Below are 16,867 nucleotides of genomic sequence, written 5' to 3'. Positions count from 1 at the left end.
GGGGCCTGGCACAAGGGAAAGACAGACACCCCACCCCCAGGCTGGAGTCTGGGGGCATGTCCGCCTCCTGGGTGAGGTCGGGGCCCTAGGGACCTTCCTGCTTGGTAAGCCCCCCCCTCTCCTGGGCATGGGAGTGGGGAGATGGTGGGACCAGACGCCTTCCCACCTCTGGGAGAGTTCTGAACCCCGAGATCGTCTGCCAGGACAGTCGAAACCGTCAGCTCCTGTCCCTAAGCTGCAGGTCTCATCCCCGCCCCGGGGCCTGGGCTCAGCGCTGAGTGGGGAAAAGACAACAGACCACCTGTGAGGGGGCGGGGATGGGGCCGTCAGATGGCAGGGCCCCTCTGCGTAGCAGGAGTGCTTGTGGGCGCAGAACAGAAGCCTCGGCTGGTCTGAGCCCCACCCATTAGAAGCGCAGTGACCTGCTCGCGGAGACGCGTCCCCAGCTGGGGCGCCGGGAGCAGGGCGTCAGGGGAGGCAGGTTCGCGTGGGCGCGGCCAGTGGCGAAGGCGTCCAGGCCCGGCGCTCACCCTCCCACACGCAGCTCCCCGCAGCCCTGGGCCCAGCCAAGCTCCTCAGGAGGAAACTCACTCTTATTTGGAGGGCAGTTCTTTCATCCTGGTGGCTCAGCTGTTAAAGACTCCGCCCGCAATGCGGGAGACCTGGGCTCGATCCCTGGGTGGGGAAGAACCCCTGGAGAAGGGAAAGCCTACCCACTCCAGTATTCTGGCCTGGAGAATTCCATGGGCTGTGTAGTCCACGGGGTCACACAGAGCTGGACATGACTGAGCGACTTTCAGTTTCATCTTTGGAGCCAAGCCCCTGGGAAGGAGGGAGGGGGCTGGCGGGGATATGAGGGACAGAGCAGCGGGGGTGGGGGGCCGGGGGCCTCCAGGTGGGCTTGAGGGGGCGTCACCTGGGCCCCTGCCCCAGCAGTGGTGGCCGGACGTGAGGCCTCTGCCTGCAGAGACCCTGGCTCTTGTGCTTGGGCCCCCTACCCCTTCTGCAGGGCCAGGCTGGGGCCAGCCGCCTGTCTCTCCTGGGGCCCTTGCCCAGTGACCCCTCCGCCGCCCTGTGCCCGCTGCCTTGGCCCCTGCGGGCTGTGGCTGTGTCCTGGAGACCTTGACTTTAACCTTCAACAGCAGTGCCCACGGCCCCTGGCTCAGTCCGCCTCCCCTGGAAGCCTCCACAGCTGGCTCCCGCTCTCTGCTCCAGCTCAGGCCTGCTTGCGGGCAGGGGTGCAGCGCACCTCCAGGGCCCCCTGCCCGGCTCGGGCCTCCCCTCCGCGTCCTCTGAGCCTCGCTCAGCCTGTTCCCTTGGCCTGGAGTGACCGCTGGGCCAGGGGCGGCCTGGCAGGTCCAGCGCCCCCGCTCCTTCAGGTCCTGAGGTCACCGCGGAGTGTCCGTGGCCACGACCCGGGCTGTCTGTCCTTGCAGCAAGGCCGGTGTCCAGCACAGAGTCACGGGCAGAGCACCGGACTTCTGGTCCCTCCAACTTGGGAGCCAGGGCCCAGCGATGTCTTTGGGGCAGGCGCTCACTTGGACTCAAGTGGGGTGTGGAGAGGGGTTCACAGGGGGCACCGCTGGAACAGACCCTCTCCTCTGAGTTCACCACCTGCTGGGGCCTGCAGGAAGCCCCCGAAGCCCCCAAGCAGCCGTTTTGCTCAAGACTAACTCACAGTTTTCCTAGAAACGCAAGTCACATGCCCACCCTCCAGGCAGAAGACCCAGGGCAGTAAGTCTCCTTCTCGGGAAACTTCAAGCTGCAGATGTCTGCTCTGTCAGCATCAGGCGTGAGCCAAGCGGCAGCTTACCCTCCATCTCCTGTTGCTGACGACCCTACCATCTCCCCCTCCTCTCTCTCCTCCGGTCAGTAACCCTTGCCTGTTCACTCCATGCCAGCCCGTGTGCCCGCTGTGGATACGCACTGCACTCTTCACGGTGCTGTGTGTACTGTAAGGTTCAAATGGTTTTGTTTGTTTGTTGTTTATATATTATTTGTGTAGAGGGTATTATAGAGGGCTTCCCTGATGGCTCAGTTGGTAAAGAATCTGCCTGCAATGCAGGAGACCCCAGTTCGATCCCTGGGTCGGAAAGATCCTCTGGAAAAGGGATAGGCTGCCCACTCCAGTATTCTTGGGCTTCCCTTGTGGCTCAGCTGGTAAAGAATCCGCTTGCAGCACAGGAGACCCGGGTTCAATCCCTGGTTTGGGAAGATCCCCTGGAGAAGGAAATGGCAACCCGCTCCACTATCCTTGCCTGGAAAATCTCATGGACAGAGGAGCCCGGTGGGCTGCAGTTCATGGGGTCGCAAAGAGTCAGGCATGACTGAGCAACTAACACTTAGAGACTCTATATTTGTGTAAAGAGTGTGATAAGCCCATCACAGTACAAAACTATGTAGCCATTGTGTGGACTGCAGACATGCTCTCGGAACCTGCTCGTGTGTAGGGGACTTACTGTATGAGGTGAGGTGGGTCCGCCTCTGCAGGCTCAGCTTCCAAGGTGCCCAGTGCAGCCCTGCCAGGGTGCCCCCGGCTCCCTGTGAGGGGCTCCTGACCCAGCACAGGGCCGCCCTCCCGAGGGAGCTGGTGCCCGGGGACCATCCCCTGGGCGGGAATGGCACAGGTGCCTGCCGGGGGCTGCCCGGTGGAGCCAGGGGCCCGGGCTGAGTCATGGAGCCCCGACGGATTTTGGGGAGCAGCACCCGGAGTGGACGAGGGGGGCTGGGTGTCCCGGGAGGACGCCCGACTAAGGGGTGGGCCGCGGGCAGGAGGCTGGGGCCCGGGAGGCGGCTGTGGGCGGCGCAGGTGTGAGGCTCCCACGGCCCCCTCCCCGCCCGACACGTCAGCTCAGGCGCCTGCTGACCCGTCCTCCCAGAGCCTCCAGGCCAATGGCCAGTCTGAACGTGTCCCTCTGCTTCTTCCTCGCCACCTTCGCCCTCTGCCAGGCGGCCAGGAAGGCAGCCAAGGCCCTGCTCCCCAGGGGCGCCTACGCCCACTTTGCCCGGGAGGCAGTGGGTGCGGCCCAGCTGGGGGCCTGCTGCCTGGAGATGCGGATGCTGGTGGACCTCGGGCCCTGGGCAGGCGGCTTCGGCCCCGACCTGCTGCTGACCCTGGTCTTCCTGCTCCTCCTGGTGCACGGGGCCCTCCTGGACGGGGCCTCGGCCAACCCCACGGTGTCCCTGCAGCGGTTCCTCCTGGCCGAGGCCTCTCTGCCCGGCATGCTGCTGGAGCTGGCAGCGCAGGCACTGGGCGTGCAGGCGGCCGGCGTCCTGACACGGCTCTACTGGGCCTGGGGGCTCAGCGACCTGCACGTGCTGCAGAGCCTCATGGACCCGCACTGCAGCTCGGCGCTGCGCACGGCCGTGCCCCTCGGCACCCTGCTCGAGGGCTCCTGCGCCTTCCTGCTGCACCTGGCACTCCTCCGCCTCCAGGGCAGCCGTGCCGTCCACAGGGCGCCAGCCATGGCCCTGCTGCTCACCGCCGCGGCCGGCACAGGTGAGACCGGCCGCCCGTCCCTGGCGCCACGTGGCTGCCCAGGAGAGGGGCTGCAGGCCGGCACGGGGCCAGGGGGCCTGGGATGCCCACTGCCTGGGCACCTGCTGGGGGTGTGGCCAGCCAGGCGGGACTCAACGTGCTGGGCAGGGACCCGACCCCGGTCCGGCAGTCCTTCCCGGCTGGGTCTTTCTGCACCCCGAGCTGCTCCTGTTCATCCCGGGAGGCCGACGCCTGAAGCAGAAAGGGGGGGCGGGCTGCCGCTTCTTCGGGTCACCCCTCCTGGAGGCCCAGGGCTGCCATTTTCTCCTCGCCCCCCGCCCGCTGCCTGCTGGGCCCACCTGTCACTGAGAGGCGGCCCCCCAGCTCTCCCCTCCTCCCCACCCCCCGTCTGGGGTCTGCCCCCCGACCCAGGCCGAGCCTCCTGACCCAGCTCTCGTGGGGCCCTGAGCCCCCGTGGAAGCTGCCCTGGCTCCCCCAAGGCGCAGGCCTGGCCCTGGCCCTGCCCAGGGGAGTCCTGGCCCCCCGGGCCTGTTGCTGGCCCTGGGGCTAGGGGACGCTGGCGCTGCTCCGCGGGGCCCCGGCGCAGCCCTCTCCGCGGCTGTTCCTTTGTTCGGCCAAGGCTCTCCTTCTCGCTGTCCCTGTCTCTCCACCTGTGTCTCCCCGCCTCTCTCTCTCTAAGACGCCCTCCTGCGGGCGTGGGGTGTGCAGAAAACGGCTGGGGAGCTGAGTCCACGGAGGGGTGAGAGGTCGGGAGACACTCGTCTGGGTTGCTGCCTGACCCCTGACCCCTGGCCTGGGCTGGGCCGTGGGCACGGGGGGGTGGAGCCGGGCTGCGCTCCTCCCCAGGCCTGCCTGGGAGGCCCGTCTGCGGGGACCGGGGCCGTCCGGTGGGGAGGCGGCGCAGGCGGGCCAGGATGGACGTCTGCACTTCCCCGCAGCCGGGCCCCTCACATCCGCCTTCCTGAACCCCGCACTGGCCGCCTCGGTCACCTTCCGCTGCTCGGGGCACAGCGTGCTGGAGTACGTCCAGGTGTACTGGCTGGGCCCCGTGACAGGTGAGGGGCGCCGGGGGTCCCGGGGGCGGGGCTGGCCGGCCCGGTCTGTCCTCTGGGGACAGGGGCGGCCCACAGGGCGTCCAGCTCGCTGGCCGGGAGTCGAGGTGGGGGCTGCTTCTGGGGCCTCCTCCAGGGTCCCCAGGGGTTCCTCGCAGGGAAGCTGGAAACACGGGCGTTTGGAATAGAGCGTTTTGGCCCCGACCCACTCAGTTGCTGGCTGGATGGGGCTGGGGCTGTCCTTCGGAGCTCTGGGCCTGGCCCGGGGACCACAGCGAAGCGACAGGCTGGGGACAGTGGGGCTGCTCACCCGAACCCAGGTGGGCACGGGAGGCCGGCGCGGGAAGCTGGCCTCCCCGCCCCCTGGGTGTCCGGGCTTGTGGGCACATCCGTCCCATCTCAGCCCGTCCTCCGAGTCCTCCGCGTGTCCCCCGAGAAGGGCATCAGTCACACTGTGTTAGGGTCCACTCTGCTCCAGGGTGGCCTCGTCCTAATGTAACTACTTACACCTGCCAGGACCCTATTTCAGGTGAAGTCCCGCCGTGAGGCTGGGGAGCGACCTGAATCCGGGCAACACCGGTCCAGTCTTTGACCCCAGAGCTGCCATGGCGACACTGGAGCCGTCAGGACCCCCTTGGGCGCCGCGAGAGGCGGAGGCTGGGGGGCCAGGAGGCGTGTGCACACGCCGGCTTGGTTCAGGCCGGGGGCCTCCTGCCCTTGGGGGACAAGAGGCGGCCAGGTGGGGGTCCAGGGTCCTCCACTCCGGAGGCTTCGGGCAGAACGTGGGGGCGAGGGGTCAGCCAGGCCCCCCCTCGGCCCCCAGGCCTCTCAGTGCCACCTCCATGCTCGCCACCCCCGTGGACAACATGCCGGCTTCAGGAGATGGCCCGGGGAGGAAGGGGCACTTGTGCCCGGAACACGGGGCCCAGAGCGCGGTCTGTATGTGCACACGGTTCCTGGTGCCTGGATCGACCTCCGGGGGGTCGGCCCCCAGGGGAGCAGATGCTCGCAGGACCTGGGCCAGGGCTGAGACCCGGGCGCCCTGGCCCCGTCTGCAGGGCCCTGTCCGCGGAGGGCCCGGGGTGCCGCGTCGGGCGGTCTCGGGGAGCCCCCAGCCTCCCTGTGACCCTCGCCCCCCCACAGGCATGCTCCTGGCCGTCCTGCTGTATCACGGCCGCCTCCCTCGCCTTTTCCAGAGGAACCTGCTCTACAGTCAGAAGAGCAAGTACCGGGTCCCCAGAGGGAGGCCTGTCCCGGGGCCTGGAGGCAGCCAGACGCCTGAAGAGGGGAGCAGAGGACGGGGCCCCCGGTAGTGGGGGTTGGGGGGCAGCCGCTGAGTTCCAGCTGAGCCGGCTCTGTCTCCGTGAGCAGGGAGCTAGGGCCTGACCATGGCTGGATCCGGGGGCTCCCTGGGCTGAGGGCGGGGGGCAGACCTCCAGCCCCTTCCCCCCCAGAAACCACATGTCAATAAACCATCCCTAAGACCTGCCGTGTCCCTGGGCCTGACAGGCTGGCGAAGGGCAGGCCGGGTGAGGCAGGGGCACAGTGCCGTCCGCCCTCCCCTTCGCAGGGGCCCTCTGGTGCCTCTTCTCTGCAGCTGTTGTTGTTCAGTCGCTCAGTCGCATCCGACTCTCTGCGACCCCATGGACCGCAGCACACCCGGCCTCCCTGTCCATCACCAACTCCCGGAGTTTCCCCAAACTCATGTCCATAGAGTCGGTGATGCCATCCAACCTCTCCTCCTCTGTCATCCCCTTCTCCTCCTGCCCCCAATCTTTCCCAACCAAAATCAAAGGTAAGACCTAGGAGGAAAGGCCACGGTCCAAGGTGAGCACACCCGGCCTTGAGGAGACCAAAGCTGGACTGTCCCACTGCTGGTGACTGGCTGGCCCAGACACACTGCAGCGGCTCCCGCACCGAGGCCTGCTGGGGACGCTCAGGGTGGTGGCTGGAGCCCGCGGCTGCAGGGGACACGGGACGCCCAGCCCCACCATCCCCCAGGACCCTGCCGCCCTGAAGGCCCTCGCGGCCAGGCACACACAGCAGGGCCGTCACTGCAGACCCCGGGTTCCCCCAGGCTCGGAGGAGCCTCCAGCCATTTTCTCCCCAAAGACAGAGCTCACCTGGAATTTCCCACCCCCAGAGAACACAGCCCCTCAGCTGGGGATTCCTGCAGCCCCGTCCAGAGAGCGAGGCTGGTAGGGACCCCAGCCCAGGGCCCCACCCTCTCCTCGGGTGAGATGGACAAGAGGGAGAAGCCAAGCAGAGGCCCTGGGTGAGCCCACCCACCCAGGGGATGCCGCGTGGAGGCGGCGTCTGCCTGCACCAGCCTCCAGTGCGGGGGGCAGGGAAGGGAGAATCCTCCCACTTCCTATGGCTGTTCCCCCTTCAGGACCCGCTCCCCCACCCGCCCGGGCAGCGAGGCTGCCCCCTGTGGGCTCCAGTCTCCTCTCCACCCTGCAGTGGCCGCCTGGAATGGGGAGCGGGCCTGGGTCTCTGAAGGCCCCCCCGGGAGAGAGCCTGAGAGCCAGACCCCCGTGGGCGGCTTCCAGAGAGACGCAGGCGCGGCGATGCGATGGGGCTCCTCCCCTGGGGGCCCCTGGAACCCCGTCCCCCAGGGGGTCAGCACTGGGAGGACGGTCACTGCAGCAGCCGCAGGGGTGGGAGGTCGTCACCCTGGGCGGAGGGAGGGGTCCTCACTGGCAGCACCAGGGCCGGTGCGGGGGCAGGTGCTCAGCTGTCCCCACAGAAAGGCCCTACAGCCCCTGCACAAGGGCTTCCAGGTCAGGGACCCCAGGCACTCGGGCTGTGAGCTGTTCAGTGAGTTAGTTCAGGAAAAGCACAAACGTGGGCATTGCAGTACACGATGGCAGCGGGTTATTAGAATTATTCCAGGAGTTTGGAATCTCTCTTTTGAAAAACGTCAACACTGCAAAGCAAAATCCACAGGCTTGGGAACAAAAATAAATTTAAGGACCACGTTATTACACAGAAAAGAACACAATGTTCATATGAACCTTTGATGAACCAGTTACTACATGGACGACAACTTAAAATTAACTTTGGACGACAACTTAAAATTAGCTTTTCAATAAAATTGAAGATAGGATGATAAAACTGCACAAAGAGCTATTTGAAATTACATACAAATCATGAATCAGTTTCCTCATGCTCTCCGAAAGCTATAGGAAATACGAAAGTGACACCACAAAGATTTACATTTAAATTCAAACTTTCACAAAACTGACTTGTATGAAGGGTTAAATCTTTTCAGGAAAATTGCTCTGAAAGAATTGTTGTTCAGTTGTGTCCAACTAAGCTGTGTCCAACCCTTTGCAACTCAATAGACTGCAGCATGCCAGGCTTCCCCATCCTTCACCATCTCCCGGAGTTTGCTCAAACTCATGTCCATTGAATCAGTGATGCCATCCAGCCATCTCATCCTCTGTCATCCCCTTCTCCTCTGCCCTCAATCTTCCCCAGCATCAGGGTCTTTTCCAGTGAATTTGCTCTTTGCATCAAGAGGCCAAGGTATTGGAGCTTCAGCTTCAACATCAGTCCTTCCAATGAATATTCAAGGTTGACTTCCTTTAGGATTGACTGGTTTGATCCCTTGGACACAAGGGACTCTCAAGAGTCTTCTCCAGAGTCTTCTCTTCTGAAAGAATCATCACCTCTAAATGTCCTAGAACTTGCATTTCAAAATAATTAGAAAATATCCCCATGGTGTCACAGCCTAGTCACACTCTGAACAGTCCCAGCAATGGTTCCATCAGCAGAAAGATCCTTCTCAAAGCTGAAAATCATCAGAAATGATTGCAATCCTATATTTGTCCAGAGTGACTGATACTGCTTTCAACTCTATTAACAGAAGATGAAGTTACCAGATGTATACATCTTAATTAGCTAATCAATAAATTTACAGAAAAGGGAGACAGGAAAATTGGACAATCAATCAAAGTCTCTTGTTAATGAAGTGTAGTAAGTCCCCTACATGCGAGCAGGTTCTAAGAGCGTGTTCATAAGTCCAACGAAGCCAGCCTCGGTCCGCAACTAACACAGCCTGCTGTGTAGTGAGTGCCGCACTGCAGTGGGGCTTCCCTTGGGGCTCAGACGGTAAAGAATCCGCCCGTCACCTGGCTACAGGTGAGAGGGGCCGCCCTCCGCTGAGGTCCCAGGGGCAGCCCTGGAGCCTTCTCTGCACCCCTTTCTCTCCCGCTCCCTGTGCTGGTCTGAGCGGTCCGTGCTGAAGGCGGGGAGAGATCAGGGCGGTGTTGGGAAGGGCTCTTGGACGGCTCTCATGGGGGGCGCTCTGGTGGGCGGGGCCTCCCTGCGTCCACCTGTGGCTTCCTGGGCTGCAGATGCCAGGCCCCACGTCCAGGCCGGCTCCAGAAGGGGCTCTCGTCTCTGGACCGCTGCCCCCTCCCTCGCCCTGGCCCACCCCCAACCCGTCCCAGCTGCCGCGATGGAGGGGTCCTCTGGAGAGGAGTCCTGTGTCTGCAGAGAGGACCCCAGAGCAACCTCACCCCAGCAGCGCTGCAGCCCCCAGAGCTGGTCTCTCCAGCACTTCTAGGAGAAACGGCTGCTTCTGGAGCTGGGGCTGGAGAGGCTCGGGGTGAGCCTGGAGCGTCCGCCTCCCTGCCCTCCCCCCAAAACACAGCCACACTGGCGAGGGTGTGTCAAAAAGACAAAGACCCAACCGACAAGGTTCCTCAGTGGTCAAGACTGGGACAAGCTGGGCAGCAACAGCAGCAAACTCCTCACAGAAAACAAACGTCAGGTCACCGAAGGGGAAAGGTTGGGGGTTTGGGGTTAACGTACTCACACTACTGTACATAAAAGAGATGACAACAGGGACCTACCGTCGAGCGCAAGGAACTCTGCTCCGTATCCTGCGATAACCCAAGTGGGAGAAGAAGCTGAGAAAGAAGAGATGTGTGTACATGTATAACCAAGCGCTTGCATCTCCCACCGGACCCCCAGGGCCAAGGCCAGAGTCAGCATCTGCTCCTGGCGGGACCTGTTTGTAGTCTATGGGGCTACGGGCCATCAGTCTGACTTGTCAGCCTTGTGGGGTCCTACCCTGGGGAGCCTGCCCCCAGCTGTCCAGGTGCAGAAGGCCATGTCTGGACTCAGCCCATCTCTGCGTGGCTACAGAGCCCCCATGCCCACTCATGCCATGAGCCCGGGGGCCACCTTACCCTCAGAGTCCCCTGCACCTGTCCTGTTCGTGAACATACCTGGGAGACACACCTGTCCTGTTCGTGAACATACTTGGGAGACACACCTGTCCTGTTCATGGACATCCCCTGGAAGCGTGCACCTGTATAAATAGGTAAATAAAATTCCCATCTCATTCAGGAACTCTTCCGGTCACTAACCTCCCCACTGGTGGGTCTTTGGCATCACCTGGGCCGTTCCATAATTACTCTGTGTCCCTGGGTCGGGGAGGGGTCTCTGTCAAATGTGATGCCGGCTAGTGGGCCCGCTGTCTCAAACGGAAACCTTCCGGTCCAGCACCCCAGCGGTGACCACTGGGGGGCGCTCACTGACTCCTGCCCTAAGGTCCTTCCTGGGCTCCACACAGGGCGATAGCTCCTGTCGCTTTATAGTTCATTTTATCCTTCCTGCGCTCCAGCCTCTAACGGGACATAGTGAACCTGCAGATCCCCTTTTGTCCATCAGGCCTCCTATTCGCCTTCATATCAATGACGTCTGTGGGCTGGACCACCTCACCGACCCCCGTTTGGAATGCTCCATCAACGCTGGCCAAAGGCTGGGTTTCCAGGCCTCCTGTTGTACAGGATTAGGTAGGGGACGCGCCCCCAGTCACATACAGAACGTCTTCCCAGAATACGTTCAGCTACAGCAGGTGCAAACACTGCCCATGAAGTCTGTTCAAACTTGACAATTTTCATCCAAACGTTCACCCCAGTCTCATCAGCTCTCGCCTCCCTGTCTCCTCCAGTCTAACGTTCACTTCTGTTGGGGTGTCACCCACAGCTGTTGGACCCGCAGGGCACAGCGCTGCAGTCAAGGAGTCCAAGAAGTGACCCATCTCCGAGGTGACACCCCCCACCGCAAGCTTCTGAAGATTCAGGGCCAAGACACACATTTTTCTCCAATAAAACAGTTTTGATTTTCTCTTAGGAGGTAAATGCTTCAATATTATTCCATTTGTGGGAAGAGTAATTACAGTATCTTGTTGCAAAAAAGGGTAATAAAATAATGCGGACCCACAGCAAGAATTCTGTCTTCTAAAATCATTTTGATGTTTTTCTCTTTCAGTTTTATTGCTGTTGTTTAAGTGATCAAACGACATCTCAAATGCAGACCTGATAGAATTATAATTCTTAGGGTAATGAAAGAGGAGAATGAAAAAGGTGGCGTAAAATTCAATATTCAGAAAACTAAGATCATGTCATCCAGTCCCATCACTTCATGGCAAATAAATGGGGAAACAATGGAAACAGTGACAGACTTTATTTCTTGGGCTCCAAAATCAATGCAGATGGTGACTGCAGCCATGAAATTAAAAGACGCTTGTTCCTTGGAACAAAATCTATGACAAACCTAGACAGTGTATTACAAAGCAGAGACATCACTTTGCCCACAGAGGTTCGTCTAGTCAAAGCTGTGGTTTTCTGAGTAGCCATGTACGGATGTGAGCGTTGGACCATAAAGAAGGCTGAGCGCCAAAGAAATGATGCTTTTGAACTGGATGCTGGAGAAGTTGGCAGACAGGTTCTTTGCCAGTAGCGCCACCTGAGAAACCCACTGGCAGTGATATTAGGGCACAAATAGAGGGACCAAGGCCAGCAGTGTCTGGACCCACAGGGCCACGCAGCAAGTCCAGGGAACGAGATAGGAGGAGCGCTGAAAGCCACTGCTGAGTCGTTCAGGGGAAGCGAGCAGGTTGGACAGGCCCTTCCCTATCCTCTGCTCAGGGGGCAGTTTGGGGGGGGTGGTCCTCGCAATTTCATGTCTGAAAAGGAGTGCCTGAGGAAGGCCACCCTGACCCCCATCACTCCCAGCCAAGGAGTCACTCTCAGGAGTCCCGGCCGTGCCCCAAAGGTGGGGATATGGCTCAGGCTCCCGGGGGGCCTGCCAGGGATGGGGCAGCTCCCCAGCCTCTGGGCCCCTGTGTTCTCCAGGGGTGGGGATCTGGCTGGGAAATAAGGCCAGACTCCGAGGGTACGGGTTCAATACTCGAATGAGCCTGGGGCTCACCCCTACTCTGGTTCTCAGCCCCACCAATGTTAGGGGTCACCCTGAACCCGAGGATCCCAGGATATAGGCGGGAACACTGCGGCCCGGGAGGAAGCCACCTGAATCTGCGCTCGGGCAGCCGGAACGCAGGAACACTCTCTGGACTGCGGGACAGCGGGCGATCGCACGGGGAGGTCAGTGCCTGCGGGCCCTGGCACACTGGGCCACAGCAGGGAGGGGTCCAGAGGCCACAGCAGCCTGGGGACAGGGCCGCTGAGGGGTAATAGTCAGAGGTGGTGGGAGACCAGAGGGCAGACAGGCGCTCCTGCTCCTGGGACGGCAGGGGCCCGGGTCTCAGGTTTGTTTCTCTTGAGGGGCACGTCTCTGGAGGAGGCAGGGACGGGCAGCTCACTATCAGAGTAGTCCTCACGCAGGGGCTTAGAAGCCCCTAACGGATGCCAGCACTGGTGATGCTGACTAGGTCCTGGGTTCAGGCTGGGCGATCACCTCAGTCAGATCCGTTGCTGCGGTCACAGTGTCTGTGTGTCCCCAAACTTCCAAAGTTGGAATCCTAATCTAGCCCAGCCGGATGTGACGGTCTCAGGAGGTGATGAGGTCTCGAGGGTGGAGCCCTCAGGAACGGGATTGGCGCCCTTGGGAAAGAGACGCCAGGGGGCTCCCACATCCCTTCCACCAGGGAGGACCCAGCAGCAGACAGTGGTCTGTGAACCACGAAGTGGCCGTGCTGGCACCTGGACCAGGCAGGTACCCAGAGGTCCACTTCCAGCCTCGGGACTCGCTCGTTTGAAAGCCACCCCGCCTGTGGTGTTCTAACAGTCCCCCTCCCAGACAGGGGCAGTCCTGCACCCAGGACCCAGGCCGGCGGGACGGACCCCCGACCTGAGCTGCCCGCTTGCCCTGGCTGGGTCTCTGCCGAGCAGGCTACTTTCACCCTGTGGTCTGGGTCACAGTGAGAATTCACATTCCCTCCATAAATTAACTGAAATTTCAATCACAGCTGGATACAGCTGCGCGGTGAGAGGCACGTATGCTGGGAGGCAAAGCCCGGGCCTCCGCCCCTCGCCGCCAGCGGGGAGCCTGGGGAGGGGAGGGTGGGACCAGCCAAGCCCAGCCCCACCGAGTGAGCACCTCCCGGGAAAGAAGCTCTGGGGCGGGGCCAAGGGGCGGGGCCTATTCCTGGGCAGGGAGGGGGCGGGGCCTATTCCTGGGCAGGGAGGGGGCGGGGCCAGAGGGGCGGAGCCTAGAGCAGAGGCGGGGCGAAGTGGGCGGCTCCCGCGGCCTGGCCTTCCGCCTCCGCACCGAGGCTCCGACCTCACCTGCCCTCGAGTACTGGCCTGTCCAGCCTGTCCCTGACACATGCTGGACGCCGGGCCGGGCCCAGCAAGCTGAGCAGCGCCGAGCTCAGTGACTCTGGCCTCCGCCCCAGCATGCGAGGCGCAGTGTGCGAGGTAGGGCTGGGTCGGGCGGTGTCCTTGAGACAGGACACAGCGTGACCGCTCAGGCAGTCCCGCCCCGCTGTTCTCCAGAGAGCACCCTCCTGGTTACAGGGTCACTCAGCTGCCTCCGCCTCCTTGCTGCCGGGTCTCCCTGCTTCCTTCTGGCCCTCACACGCCTCCACACTGGAGCCTGGGCACCCTCTCTGTTGGAGGCCCTCTTGCTTCCTCCTTAGCCACGCCCCCTAGAGTGTCCCTCGGAGTCCCGCTGTCACCCCGCAGCACGTTCAGAGTCCCTATCCTGGCCTACACCTGCCATTGCTGTCCTGACCACCCCCCCCCCGTGCCACCCTGGCCTTGGTCATGTCCCCCTTGGACCCCCCAGAGCAGCTCCCTGTCCTGACCCTCATCCAGCGTCCAGCCAGCAGCACAAGGCGGGGCCCAAGTGCAGGGCGCCTCCCGCTCCTCTGATACATACCCTTCCCCACCTTCAGAGCAGCCCCACCATCTTACCTGACCCACTTCCCAGCCTCTCTCCTCTCCATTCCTCCATGGGGGACCCCAGAGTGCGGCCCCGTGAGGGGCTGAGTGCACATTTCCGGGTCCAGTGCCAAGCACAATTCAGGTTTTATCTGTGCGTGCTGATAAACAAGTCAGCTCCAGGGGCTTGTGTCCATCCTCAGGATGCAGCCTCGGGCCGGTCAAGAGGCTCTAGTCAGCTCCCTGGGTGGACGGTGGCCCCTCCCGGCTGTGTGGTCTGACACGCAGCCTCCCATCGCCTGCTGAGCCCCAGCGTTGCCTCCAGGGGGCAGAGGCCTCTGGACCTGGTAGGAGGGCCTGGTCTCTGGCGCCTGATTCCCCAAGGGGACCAGCCCTGAAAGGTGACTTTGGGGGCCTCTGAGGCAGGGGTAAGGATGCAGCAGGCCAATGAGCCTGCCCTCCTCCAGGGAGTGTGCCACCAGCCTGAGCCCCGGACCTCGTCTGTCCCTGGGCCTCTGTGAGGGGAGGTGCCCACGGCCAGCAGCACACATCCTCCCGGGGTCAGAGCTGGGCCTCCGTGGCTGAGGGCAGAGGGCAGAGGGGCAGCACCAGCTGGGGAGGGTGGCTGGACCAGCTGTGCTGGGATGCTTTTCACTGCACATGGAGTGCGCTGGGACGGGGAGGCGGAGGGTCTGGCCCTCCCAGTTCACTTGCAGATCAAGGTTGTCTTCCAAGGTGGTGCCCCCCTTCAGGAGCCCCTTCCTGAGGGACTGGTGGTCAGGACTGAACCTGGTGGGACAGACATTGTACTTTGCAGTTTCCGGGGTTTGGGGGCATGGAGGGCCAAGGCCCCACTTCTTCCTGCTGGCCAGCTGCCGCTCTGGCCAGCAGAGAGCCCCAGGAGGAAATGGGGGCAGGGGCTGTGGCCGTGCTCTTGGCCTGCTGAGAAGCTCTGTGCTTGAGCCACAGACAGGACAGCTACGCTTGATCTCCTTGGCACCAGAGCAGTGGTCAAGGGCACTGATGCCACCAGCAGCCTTGGCCACATAAACAGCTTCTCTAGTGGGCCATCCAAAGCGCCCCTGTGCCTGGCCCCAGAACAGTGTGCCCGGTTCTAGAGGTGCAGTGGGGGGACGGGTAGGCCTGTGCCTCCTGGCAGGAGAAGACCCTAGGGCCCGGCCGTGAGTGGGGCACCTGCACAGGCAGAGGGGTTCCCACCAGCCAGGCTGACCGCTGTGCGGGTCCAGGGCCCTGCTGCTGTGTCACAGCCGGGACGTCGATCTCCCTCAGGTCGGGGCTGGTGGCCCGGCAGGAAGGTGGGTTTGGCCTGGGGCTCTGCCCTGCCCGAAGCCTGTCTGCCCTCATTCTGCCCGAACAAATCTCCCTGTGTGTCCTGGGAGGCTGAGGTGGGGCCTGGTCCCCTGAGGCTGTCAGGAGCACCCACCCTGCTGCCCTGAGCCAGCACGGGCCCCCAGGGTGGTCTCCTGCCTGGACTTCACAGTGCAGGTTTGTGTTGGTGCTGATCCAGCCCCTCGATTCCCCGCCAGACCCTCTGACCCCAGTGGAGTGGACACGTCCTGAGATCCATGGAGGTCTGGGCATGGCAGGGGTCCCGGAGCTTCCTCTCAAGCCGTGCTGACCAGGTGTTGGCCTAGTGGACGCTCTGCAGGACCCCTTGCCGGGGGCCCTCCTGGCCCAACTGCCTCACCTCTCAGGCAGGATGCAGCCGGCTCAGCAGCAGTGGGCGGTGGCTGCTGCCTGGTTGACCACAGGACGCAGGTTTCTGTCCACCCACGCCAGTCACGGCAGACCCAGAGCCACAAGGAGGCAGACGGAGACATTGGTCACCACCTACGACAGGACATTGCTGCCCACGCTGCGGCCACTGTGATTGTTCCCCAGGCAGCAGCTGCAGACACTGAGGTCGACAGCCTGGGAGGGGGTGGAATGATGTGGAAGCCTCAGCGGGCTCAGGGCTGGAGCACCCTGCTGGGTGGACTTCACCTGGACCACAGCAGGGGCTGCGCCATTCTCTCCCCCCACCATGGTCCTCTCCCCTTCCCCCGTCATCTTCCTCTCCCCCTCCCCCACCTCCATCTTCCTCTCCCCCTCCCCCTCCCCATCTTCCTCTCCCCCCTCCCCCTCCATCTTCCTCTCCCCCTCCCCCTCCATCTTCTTCTCCCCCTCCCCCTCCATCTTCCTCCCCCTCCCCCTTCATCTTCCCCCTCCATCTCCCCCTCCCCCACCTCCATCTTCCCCTCCCCCTCCATCTTCCTCTCCCCATCCCCCACCTCCATCTTCCTCTCCCCCTCCCCCACCTCCATCTTCCTCTCCCCCTCCCCCACCTCCATCTTCCTCTCCCCCTCCCCCACCTCCATCTTCCTCTCCCCCTCCCCCACCGCCATCTTCCTCTCCCCCTCCCCCACCGCCATCTTCCTCTCCCCCTCCCCCACCTCCATCTTCCTCTCCCCCTCCCCCACCTCCATCTTCCTCTCCCCCTCCCCCTCCATCTTCCTCTCCCCCCCTCCATCTTCCTCTCCCCCTCCCCCTCCATCTTCCTCTCCCCTCCCCCACCTCCATCTTCCTCTCCCCTTCCCGATTTCAGGTGCCAGCCTGGGGCTCCCACACAACTTGGGTCAGGGTGCCTCCTCCCCTCACCTCAGCGGTTCCACCAAGGGCCCCTCCAGACTGTGGACCTGCTGCATCCCCTGCCCAGTGGGATGAGGGGCCCCAGCTCTGGAGCAGTGGCACCCTGCCAGGCAGGGGGTCTGTGGGGGCCTTTCCTGAGCCTCTCCACCCAGAGCTTCATCGGATCAGCTCAGGCCCTTTGCCGGCCCACCCCTCGCCTCTGTTATCCCATCCGCCCCAGACCATGTGACCCCTGGAAGGTCCCTCCTCCTGTGGCCCTGGGTGTGGGGTCCCAAACTCCTCTGGCCGGAAGAGCTGGTCCTTCCTCGAGAACCCCTGACTTCTACCCGCTCTCAGGGACCCTCTGAGGGGCCAGAAGGGTCCCAGGCTGGCCCTTGGGGGTCCTGGGTGGCGGGAGAGCAGGAGGGGCCTGGGCCTGGGGGAGAGCAGGCTGAGCCATCGTCTGTCTGTCTGCCAGTCTCTCTGCCCTAGTGCGCTCTGCTTGTCTCCTCGGAGGCTCCTTGTCTCTCACTCTCAGCGTCTTC

General features: G+C 62.8%; 1 protein-coding gene and 1 long non-coding RNA gene across 2 annotated transcripts; one reads left to right on the top strand and one right to left on the bottom strand.

The window, feature by feature from the left end:
• The first annotated feature begins 2,892 nt into the window (after positions 1-2,892).
• LOC145505318 (aquaporin-12-like) lies at positions 2,893-5,864 on the top strand. The gene is made up of 3 exons (XM_081487030.1): positions 2,893-3,499; positions 4,438-4,554; positions 5,695-5,864. The coding sequence occupies exons 1-3, from the start codon at positions 2,893-2,895 to the stop codon at positions 5,862-5,864; spliced, it is 894 nt and encodes a 297-aa protein (XP_081343156.1).
• Positions 5,865-7,502: 1,638 nt separating this feature from the next.
• Positions 7,503-14,005, bottom strand: LOC145506788 (uncharacterized). Its single transcript, XR_014054335.1, has 4 exons — positions 13,728-14,005; positions 9,792-9,874; positions 9,414-9,470; positions 7,503-8,412 (listed from the first exon to the last, which is right to left on the bottom strand). It is a non-coding gene; the product is annotated as an uncharacterized LOC145506788 (long non-coding RNA).
• Between the last annotated feature and the right edge of the window lie 2,862 nt (positions 14,006-16,867).

The sequence above is a fragment of the Giraffa tippelskirchi genome, chromosome 5 (assembly GCF_054371585.1).
Source record: "Giraffa tippelskirchi isolate mGirTip1 chromosome 5, T2T-mGirTip1v1.2.pri, whole genome shotgun sequence".
In the NCBI taxonomy this organism is placed as follows: domain Eukaryota; kingdom Metazoa; phylum Chordata; class Mammalia; order Artiodactyla; family Giraffidae; genus Giraffa; species Giraffa tippelskirchi.
The sequence above is the reverse complement of the archived record's forward strand: the minus strand, read 5'-3'. Positions and strand labels throughout refer to the sequence as shown.